This window comes from Micromys minutus (genome assembly GCF_963924665.1).
Source record: "Micromys minutus genome assembly, chromosome: 12".
Taxonomy (NCBI): domain Eukaryota; kingdom Metazoa; phylum Chordata; class Mammalia; order Rodentia; family Muridae; genus Micromys; species Micromys minutus.
Window position 1 is genome coordinate 15,819,532 of NC_137981.1, and position 10,430 is coordinate 15,829,961.

The following is a 10,430-nucleotide window of genomic DNA, read 5'->3' on the forward strand; positions in this document are numbered from 1 at the left end:
TCTCATGTTTCTACAGCAAAAAAAATACTTTACTGAGCTACCTCCCCATTTCCTGCACATTTCATTAAAAAAAGAAAAATTCATTATATGTATATGTGTACACTGTAGCTGTCTTCAGACACACCAGAAGAGGGCATCACATCCAGCTACAAATGGATATGAGCCACCTTGTAGTTGCTGGGAATTGAACTCAGGACCTCTAGGAAGAGCAGTCAGGGCTCTTAACCACTGAGCCATCTCTCCAACTCCTGTACATTTTAAAAGAGTGCTGCCTCATGCTGAAAAAGATGGTTCTCTAATTAAGATGTTTGTCTTAGAATATGCCTGAATTCCCAGAACTCAGGGTGTTGAGGCAGGAGGACTGTGAGTTGGAGACAGAGCCACATAGTGAAATTCTACTCTCCTTTCACACACTTTGTATAAAAAAGAAATAAAGAAAAAACCGATAATATTTAACTTAGAAAATCTGGGTCCTGAAGGGCGTCCTGAAGGGATACAGTGCTAGCATGTGCTAGGACCAGATTATACAATCAACCAGGCTAATAGTCTGTTCGCTCCATCCCGCCCATCTATTTCTCCACACATACACGCATCTGTCAAACACACACCCTAGTTCTAGTCCTGCTATTTTAACATGTGGTCAGTAACAGCTTAAAGAATCAACATGGCCGCTCTGCCAGCTACCAACATGGCAAACGCAGCCTCAGCACTCCCGGAAGCACGGGAGAGAACTGCCGTAAGGATTACGTCCGCAGGTTTGCCAACCGGAAGTAGCTTTTCATCTTGGCTCTTTCTCCGGCTGGCCTTCGGGCGTCCGCGTGAGAATTAGATGTAGCGTCGTTCTAAGTAAGCTAGGGAGGTGCTAGCCCGCCGAGCCTGACTGGAGCCGGGTCCGTGCTGGGAACTAGGATGTCGGACACGTGGAGCTCTATCCAGGCCCATAAGAAACAGCTGGACTCGCTTCGCGAGAGACTGCAGCGGCGGCGGAAGCAGGACTCTGGGCACTTGGGTGAGGTGCGGGGTGGTCGGGGCGGGCCTGGGCGGGGCGAGCAACTCCTGGAGAGAAAGACAGCCCTGGGCTCTGCGTCCTTTCCGGAGCAACCCTTTTTTGGGCTGTTGGTTAGCGCATCTTTCCCGAGTAGCTGAACCGTGTGCCCACCAGCGGGAAAGCGTGCAGTGCCTTCTCCTCCCGGGCGTCTGTTTCCAAGCGTAACACCGCACCCCAGTCCTGTCCAAGAGAACGTTGCGTTTGTGAAGCCTCTCGGTACCCTATTCGGAGAGGCAGCACAGCCCTATTTGTTGCATCTGTGCCCCTCTTACCTTAGTTGTAACGTTTGCTTTGTCGCTGCCTTTTCTTTCTCGTTGTGAGCAGGGAGCAAGGATTGCTTCTGTATATCCCCAGTGCCCAGTTTAGCTTCTACGAGGTCCTCACTAGATGGTGCTGAATGAGTAGCGCAAGTGTTTACAGGAATCTAAAAACACTTGGTTTTGGTCTTTAAACATTTTCCCTTTCTCCCTTGTATGACAAAGTCAGAAAACTTGGAAGGCACTTTAAAAGATTGTTTATTCCTACCCTAACATCCTTCCCCAGCACAAACTCAGCTATTTAAGGTAAATCAGTTGCAAAGCTCTGCTAGAGCGCTGAGTCTATACCACACGTGGCTAACGCGTCAGTGCGTCGCGGTATTCATAACTCGCATCAGCAGACCTTGCTGAAATTAAGTTCATGCGCTCATTTTCTGGATCTGGATGCTCTGGGAAGATTCTCACCGTAATTAGTAAGCATTTATTGCATCTTTACAATATTCATGAGGCTGGTCAAAAAGAAGGCACTGCTCTTACCTTCAAGAAGCTTAAAATCTAGGTGAGAATCAAAGAAAATTAGAAGAAAAAGCCAGGAGAAAACCCAGCATGGTGACTCATGCCTTACAGCACTTTGGAGACATACATACATGCAGGCAAAATACCCATAAGTCATACCCATAAAATAAACATAAACTGGGGATTATATATAAGAAAACCAAACTTACCAGGCAGAGATGTTAATTTGTTTGGTGAGGAAAAAAAAAAAAAAAAAAAAAAACCCTCCAAATCTTGGTTTCTAATTATCCCCTTTTCCTATGTTTTGCATTTTGTGTTCTATAATGCTCTATTATATTTTTTAAATTATGTAATCTGATAAATTTTGTATTGGCTAGTAAAATTTAAAAACCAAGGCCAAATTTAACTGTCAACTAGCCCCCACTGAGGATGCCCCATTTAGTCACTGTGCTGATTTACATGATACTGTAGCTATGACTTTTGGGAGGGGGGGGGCTTTGCTTTTTTTTTGTTGTTTTGTTTTGAGACGGTCTATGTAGTCCTGGCTGTCCTAGAACTCACAACTCACTCTGTAATACCAGGCTGGCATCAAACTCACATACCCTTTTGTATGTCTCCAAAGTGCTGGGGTTAAAGGCATGAGCCACCATGCTGGGATTTCATAGTAGGTTCCAGGCCAGCCTGGACTAAATAGTAAGACCCTATGAAAAAATCACTCCATGACAAAGTAGTGATATGCTTTGACTTAAAACTTACCTATATTAAGATAGTTGTGGTGGTGCATCCCTTCAATTCCAGCATTTAGGAGGCAGAGGCAGACAGATCTGTGGACCAAGTAATGAGTCCCAGGTCAGCCAGAGCTACATTAAAAAAAAAAACAAAAAACAAAAAAAACTTACCTATATTTTCATATCCCCTATCAAAAAAAAATCCTGATTTTTTTTTTTAAAGTGGAGATGATTTCCTGGTATTGTATCTAAGGTTTTTACATACTGAGCAAGCAGTTTACTACTTAGATATATGCTAGCCCTTAATTATTTTTATTTATTTATATATCTAGTTGGTTTTGATTGATTGGATCCAGAGTTTTTTACATGTGGGCAGTCTACCACTGAGCTATATGCTAGCCCTTGATTATTTTTTATTTATATATCTAGTTGGTTTTTTATATTTATTTGTTTATAGACAATGTCTTACCATGTAAGTCTTGCTGGCCTGGAACTTGCTGTGTACACCAAGCTGGCCTCAAACTCAGAGCTATCTGCCTGCCTCTGCTCTTACGTATTTGAGTCAAGAAAATGCTTTAACACTTAACGGTTGTTGATACATCTGAATTCCTGTTTGAAAGCAGCTGTGTTTCCTTGGTACAGTGGCTCTCATCATGCATATTTGCTTCCTGAGGATAATTTTTGGTACTTCAAACGAATTTGTAACTTCAGTAAGAAAGCTCAGGATTTGCTCCTAGTATTATGACTGTTTTAGTTCACACTCATTAGACTTATAGGATCTCTGAATTCCAAGAGTCTAGTAACCACCAGCGCAGTCCTGCTAAATGCAGGTGTTTCTCTTCCACTGTTGTACGTATGCTATGTAGTAATCATTACTTACATTTCTTGTACACATTTAGCTAAGGCCAGCTATTCTAAATCATCCAAACCTTTAATGTGCTTCCATGACCTCATGTGTGCAGTTGGTGGAATAAGAGCATATAGTGGGAATATGCTGGAACCATCGTCAGTGAACTTGTTGATCAGGCCTTTAGCCAAATAGTCCAAGTTTTATTATTGTTAAGTATGGAACATATTCTCCCTGGCCAATGGCCATGTTTCATTAAAAATTCAAAATCCATCCCTGGAAAACATAATCAGCTCCCAGTTTTGATTATTGAAAATACTCATTTTTAAAAACTATGGGTTTATTGTATCGTCCGAGAGAAGGGAAAGGTGACAGGGACCTGTCACTGTGCCGTGCTACCTTACTCCCTTTGAAGCCGTGAGGAAAGGCTCAGGAAAAGATTGCTACTCCAACAGAGAAGGGGTAAGTAGTTCTCCCTAAGATCCAGGATTATTTTGGCAAAACAGCAAATGCTGACTTAGGAGTGAAAGGTGATGTAGTGCTAACATTGGTCAGAGAACCTACTTGAAGTGAAAGATGTGTGTGCAAGGAATGCTGGAGTCTTGAACCTGGAGCAGTGTACACACTGACAGTACTGACCCTTTTCACTTTATCTTCTTGCTTTTAGATTTAAGGAATCCAGAAGCAGCACTGTCCCCAACCTTCCGAAGTGATAGCCCAGTGCCTACTGCCCCTGCCTCTAGTGGCCCTAAGCCCAGCACAACATCTGTAGTCCCTGAGTTAGCTACAGACCCTGAGTTAGAGAAGAAGTTGCTACACCACCTCTCAGATCTGGCCTTAACCTTGCCCACTGATGCTGTGTCCATTCGTCTTGCCATCTCTACGGTAATAACCTGAGAAAGTCAGATTTGTCACACATTTGCTTTTGTTCATGGTGCCTTATGATTGTCTTCTTTCTTTAGCCAGATGCACCTGCCACTCAAGATGGGGTAGAAAGCCTTCTACAGAAATTTGCTGCCCAGGAGTTGATTGAGGTAAAGCGGGGTCTCCTACAAGATGATGCACATCCCACTCTTGTAACCTACGCTGACCACTCCAAGCTGTCTGCCATGATGGGGGCTGTGGCGGAAAAGAAAGGCCTTGGAGAGGTAACAGGGACTGTCACAGGGCAGAAAAGACGTGCAGAGCAGGACTCGACTGCAGTGGCTGCCTTCACCAGCTCTTTAGCAGCTGGTTTGGCCTCTTCAGCATCAGAACCAGTTAAGGAGCCGGCTAAGAAATCAAGGAAGCACGCTGCCTCAGATGTTGATCTGGAGATAGAAAGTCTTTTGAACCAACAGTCTACTAAAGAACAGCAGAGCAAGAAGGTAGGGATCATATGAAAATGCTCACATTCCTCAATTACAGTTCTTATTTGTTAACAAGGAGTATTTCTCAGAATTGAGACACAGAGCAGCAATTCTCAATTGGGATGATTTCTCCTTTACCATCCATCACCTCTACCCCAGATGTGGTGGTATCTGGGTCCACTGTTGTCACAGTATAGTAGAGTGCTGTTGGAAATGAATAGAGGGTCTGGAAGGTGGGGCTAACACTTCTGCTAAACATGCTACAATGTATAGTAGGACCCCTCCTGCTCCTCCTTCCCCAAATAAAACTGTCTGGTCTTAAAATGTCAATAATGCCATTTTGAGGAAATCCTTATTTACAGAATCTGGACGAATCCTCAAAAGAGGATTCAAAGAAAACAGAAATTCAGATATTCATTTGGATCAAGTTATAGAAGTTGATGAAATTATCAATAGTTCTGATTTGAACTACATTGAATTCCATTTGTTCCCAACTTTTATTTTAGTTTTAAAAAGTTAGTTTGGTCTTTGATGATGATAACCAGAGTTCTCCTTTATAGAATTATTGAGTAGATGGAGTTAAACAATAGAATACTAGCACTGTGGCTTTCTTAGTTACCCAATCAATACAAATTCGCTTTTCTGAGGGGAAGTTACACTCTTTTAGGGAGATAAGATCAGCTTACTTAGTTGTAGGAACCAGGCTCTTTGCATTTGAGCTCCATTCCAGATGCTGTGAGAAGGGCTGAAGCCATTACCACTCTCCTGTGTTGCTCACCCACATCTTCCTCATCAGACATTAATGTGATTAGACTTATGGAGGCAGTTTAAGGGCTAATTTATCTACAAACCCTTAAGACCAAGGCTACTTCTGTCACAGGTCAGTCAGGAGATCCTAGAGCTATTAAATACCACAACAGCCAAGGAACAGTCCATTGTTGAAAAGTTTCGCTCTCGAGGTCGGGCCCAGGTGCAAGAATTTTGTGACTATGGGACCAAGGAAGAGTGCATGAAAGCCAGTGATGCTGATCGGCCTTGTCGCAAGCTGCACTTCAGGTCTCTTGGGAGGGAATGAGGTGGGGAGGGCTTTCTAGAAGCAGTAATTCCTTTGCAGCATAGTCTTCCTGCCTTTGGAATGGCTACTATATGAGAAGGAATACAGGCTCACTTGAAAATAAAAGGAAGATTTTCTAGTCAAACATCCAGGTCTCTGAGTAATAATGAAAGTTGAAATCTGGAAGGAAGGTTCAGGAACCTGGGCTTAGGACCAGTGTTTTACTCTGAAGTAATGAGCCAAGGTCCTTCCTGGATTATATTCTTTCCTTTAGTAAGAGAAGAAAGTCTGTATTCTGTTTTGAGACAGGGTTTCATGGCTCAGGCTGGGCATGCTGAGGATGATCTGATTTTCAGGCTCTAGTTATCCATGCTGGGATTATAGGCCTAAGCCACTGCCCTCACATCATTATTCAAGAGAAAAACTAGAGTTTAGTTTAATAATGCAGAAAACTGGGGGAGAACAAGAAATTTTGTATTTGAGTTGTATGATCTACTTCTGAAGTACCATCTTGATTCTGATCCCCCTCTTTTATTTTCCCAGACGAATTATCAATAAGCACACCGATGAGTCTTTAGGTGACTGCTCTTTCCTTAACACATGCTTCCACATGGATACCTGCAAATATGTTCACTATGAAATTGATGCTTGTACGGATTCCGAGAGTCCTGGCAGCAAGGAGCATATGCCAAGCCAGGAGCTTGCTCTTACACAGAGTGTTGGTGGTGATTCCAGTGCAGATCGACTCTTTCCACCTCAGGTACCTACATGTCCAGACAGCCTTAAATTGAGTGGGGTATCCATACATGCAGAAAAACAGGGACTAATTTACCAATCCGGCTTACTGACGGGAGCAGAATGGGATAGGAGTGCTTGAGTTAGAGGGTTTGGGACCATGAATCTGTGGAAGGAAAGATGACCAAATACTACCTCATGCAGTGGATCTGTTGTGATATCCGCTACCTGGACGTCAGTATCTTGGGCAAATTTGCAGTTGTGATGGCTGATCCACCTTGGGATATTCACATGGAGCTACCATATGGGACCTTAACAGATGATGAGATGCGCAGGCTCAATATACCAGTACTACAGGATGATGGCTTTCTTTTCCTCTGGGTCACAGGCAGGTAATATCATCCAGATATGTAGGTGTGGGTAGATACAGCAGAGTGAAAACTTGGTAAAATCCTGGGTTTCTCAGGCATTTGAATACATGTATCACTGACTTCCGATGCCTCCCCTTCCATGGGGTTTGATGTTTACAGCACTTACTTGGGATTCATGATTTTAGAAAAACAAGGTCTTACAGACTAGATGCTGCTTCATCTTCTCATTCTACTCAGTTGCCCAGTGGTGCTTTCCTTGTAAATGCTTTTGATATTATAATACAGTGATATTTTGAAGGGAAAATTTTGAAAATATGGGCAAATTGTTTTGTTTAACCCTGCCATCTTTTTAGGGCCATGGAATTGGGTAGAGAATGTCTGAACCTCTGGGGGTAAGTAGAAATTGTGTTGCCTTTTTTGATGGAAATGTAATTTGAGCTGTAAGAGATGCATGGTCCCTTCTCTGTGTTCCTGCCAATCTTTGCCTGTGCCTCAGCTGTGAAGGTGGTTAAGGCTAAGTTCTCTCCTATGCTCCAGTTACGAACGGGTGGATGAAATCATCTGGGTAAAGACCAATCAACTGCAGCGCATCATTAGGACAGGCCGGACAGGTCACTGGTTGAACCACGGGAAGGAACACTGCTTGGTGAGTAACAGTAGTTGGAAGAACTGCTGAAGACTGAAAGCAGTGGTTTCCTAAAGTGACAGTGTTCTCTGTGATGAGCAGGTTGGTGTCAAAGGAAATCCCCAAGGCTTCAACCAGGGACTGGATTGTGATGTGATTGTAGCTGAGGTAGGTGTCTCTAAAGTTTTCAGATTGAATACAACTACTCCTGTCAGGTAGTCAGTCTCCTGTCAGGTAGAGCCCACCCCACCCCACCCCCCTTTTCTCATTTGGATAACACAGACCAGGCTAGAGTTGCGATCCTGAGTAACTTTTTAAAAATGTATTTCATGTGTATAAGTATTTTGCTGCATGTATGTCTTTCTAAGGGTGTCATGAGCTGCCATGTAGGTGCTAGAGATTGAACCTGGGTCCTCTGGAACGCAACCAATCTTGAATAGCTTAAAGTAGCTTGAGTTTTTATTTTCTAGGTTCGTTCCACCAGTCATAAACCAGATGAAATATATGGCATGATCGAGAGACTGTCCCCTGGCACCCGCAAGATTGAGTTATTCGGACGACCACACAACGTGCAGCCCAACTGGTAACATTACTAAAGATCAGGCTAGCATTCACCCACTCCCCTCCCCTGAAAAAAAAGCCAAAGACAGAAGTCACCAAGCTGTATAATTTCTGGTAGTCTACAAAAGGACTTTAAAGAACTCAGATGGCTTAAGCTTATGTTTAAATCATTTTACTGGAATCTCCAACATTCATTAGAACCTAAAGGGCTGTTCTTTTTCTTTTAAGATTTATTAATGTGAATACACTGTTGCTGTCTTCAGACACACCAGAAGAGGGCATCAGATCTCATTACAGATGGTTGTGAGCCACTATGTGGTTGCTGGGAATTGAACTCAGGAACTCTGGAAGAGCAGTCAGAGTACTCTTAACTGCCCCCTAGTGGCTACTAAATATTTATTTAATCTGTCAATTTTAATGTTTGACTCCGGTGGCTAGCAATGAAGTTGGGCCCGGCTACCATCAATTACTAATCCTTAGATATACAGATGCAGCTGAATCCCAGGACATGAGACTGAAGCAGGAGGACTGCAAGCTTACGGTCTGCCTAGGCTACATAATTCATCTAATTTAGTTAGATGTCTCACAAGGGAAGGGGACCTGGTAGCTCAGTGTTAGGAGCATATATGTAAGACACCTAGGTTCAATCCCTAGACCACCACCACCAAAGAAATTAAAATGAAAAATCCAGTCAGTTTTTATATCTGTACCAGTTCTGACATATTTGTTACGATCTTTTTAAAGTTGACATGGGCTGGGCATAGGGGAGCACACCTTTAGCCCCAGCACTTGGGGGGCCAGAAGCAAGTAGATCTTTGAGTTCAAGCTTAGCCTGGTTTACATGGAGAGTTCCAGGACAGCCTGGAATACAAAGTGAGACCCTGAGGCCTAAAGAAATAAAACCTGGCATGGCCATTTGGTGACACCAGAAAGTAGAATATTTTAACAGATTAAGCCCTTACAGGATTTTTGGTTTGCATTTTCTTTTTCTTTCCCTCTTGTTTTAGGATTACTCTTGGAAACCAACTGGATGGGATTCACCTACTAGACCCAGATGTGGTTGCTCGCTTTAAGCAGAGGTATCCAGATGGTATCATCTCTAAACCTAAGAATTTATAGAAGGACGTCCTTATAAAGTGAATCATTCAGCATCATGGCTGTAGGCCACACCTTAAGAGAAGTATTTATGCAAATGTCCCCCATCCTGTATATAAATAAAAGTTTGTATTATAATTGGAATTTTTGAAGTGAAATTCTGGCTTTCTACTTAGTGTGTGTCCTTCTGCGACTCTAAGCATGATTTGCTATAAGTAAAAGAAAATGTTAGCTGCCTACACTTCATTAGCATTAGTTTTGAGTGTTCAAACTAGATATTAGCAATTAGCACACCATAAACAGGGTTAATTTGAATTTTACCATGCATAAACCATGGTACTCTAAACTTTTGCTTATTCTATGTAGCTTTGCTGGTTTGTCAGTCTGTAGCTATTTCTAAGAAAAACAAGATACCGTCAATTAAAAGTTTAGACTATAAAAGAACTGGCCTATGCATTATGCAAATAAATGCACATTTAAAAGGTGCTTCATCAAACACAGATTGTTTACTCTGTAAAACCTCTTATTAGGGGTATAGAGTTCGACTTCTTACATGTAAAGAAAAAGATGTCATTTCCCCTCTAGCCCAGTGAGCTGAGACAGAAACAGAATTTGTGTGTTTTTGTCGGGGGGTGGGGGGGGGAAGACTTAAGACAGAATCTCACTAGGTAATCCTGGCTAACTTTAAACTCAGAGATCCAAGCTGCCTCTTGCCTCTAGTTTTAAAGGAGAGACCATCACACCCAGTCTGTTTTTTGAGACAAAGTCTAGTTTAGATTGGCCTTTAGCTCAAAAATCTTCCTATGTCTACCTCCAAAGTACTAGGATTAAAGGCATGGGCCATGTTCTGTAAAAGCCTCATTATCAAACTCACTAGTGGGCCAAGGCTGATCGTGAACTCCTGATGGTTCTGCCTGGGGTCTGAACTCAGAGCTTTGTGGTGCTAAGCCATAACCCCAGGCCTACAAACCTTCATCCTTGTAGCACTGCATATTAATAATGGTAGTTCCCTTTTGAAGGGGTTATTACACACTTTATTTTAAATCAGTATTTTCATTACTCTTTCACTTGGGATTTAAACCCAATACACTTTACCACTGAGCTATAACCCTATGCCTCTCTTACTCCAGTGCAGTTTCCTCCTAGAGCTAAGCACTCTCCCAGTAACATTTCAGGCAAGTCCTCTGACAATTTTCCCGACACATTTCTTCTAATAACCCCTATAATCTGCTCCCATCACCCTT

General features: G+C 42.6%; 1 protein-coding gene across 1 annotated transcript; it reads left to right on the forward strand.

The window, feature by feature from the left end:
* The first annotated feature begins 792 nt into the window (after positions 1–792).
* Positions 793–9,235, forward strand: METTL3 (methyltransferase 3, N6-adenosine-methyltransferase complex catalytic subunit). Its single transcript, XM_080926363.1, has 11 exons — positions 793–1,009; positions 4,064–4,281; positions 4,359–4,763; positions 5,626–5,801; positions 6,343–6,559; positions 6,739–6,926; positions 7,259–7,297; positions 7,443–7,551; positions 7,633–7,698; positions 8,001–8,113; positions 9,099–9,235. The coding sequence occupies exons 1-11, from the start codon at positions 910–912 to the stop codon at positions 9,208–9,210; spliced, it is 1,743 nt and encodes a 580-aa protein (XP_080782489.1). The 5' UTR covers positions 793–909; the 3' UTR covers positions 9,211–9,235.
* Positions 9,236–10,430: the final 1,195 nt, after the last annotated feature.

Excerpts from the sequence above, each read along its gene's own strand:
- METTL3 (XM_080926363.1), top strand. The coding sequence starts at position 910 with ATGTCGGACACGTGGAGCTCTATCCAGGCCCATAAGAAACAGCTGGAC. Across the intron at positions 4,764-5,625 it reads AAGAACAGCAGAGCAAGAAG|GTCAGTCAGGAGATCCTAGA; the intron begins GTAGGGATCATA and ends CTTCTGTCACAG. Across the intron at positions 7,699-8,000 it reads GTGATGTGATTGTAGCTGAG|GTTCGTTCCACCAGTCATAA; the intron begins GTAGGTGTCTCT and ends TTTATTTTCTAG.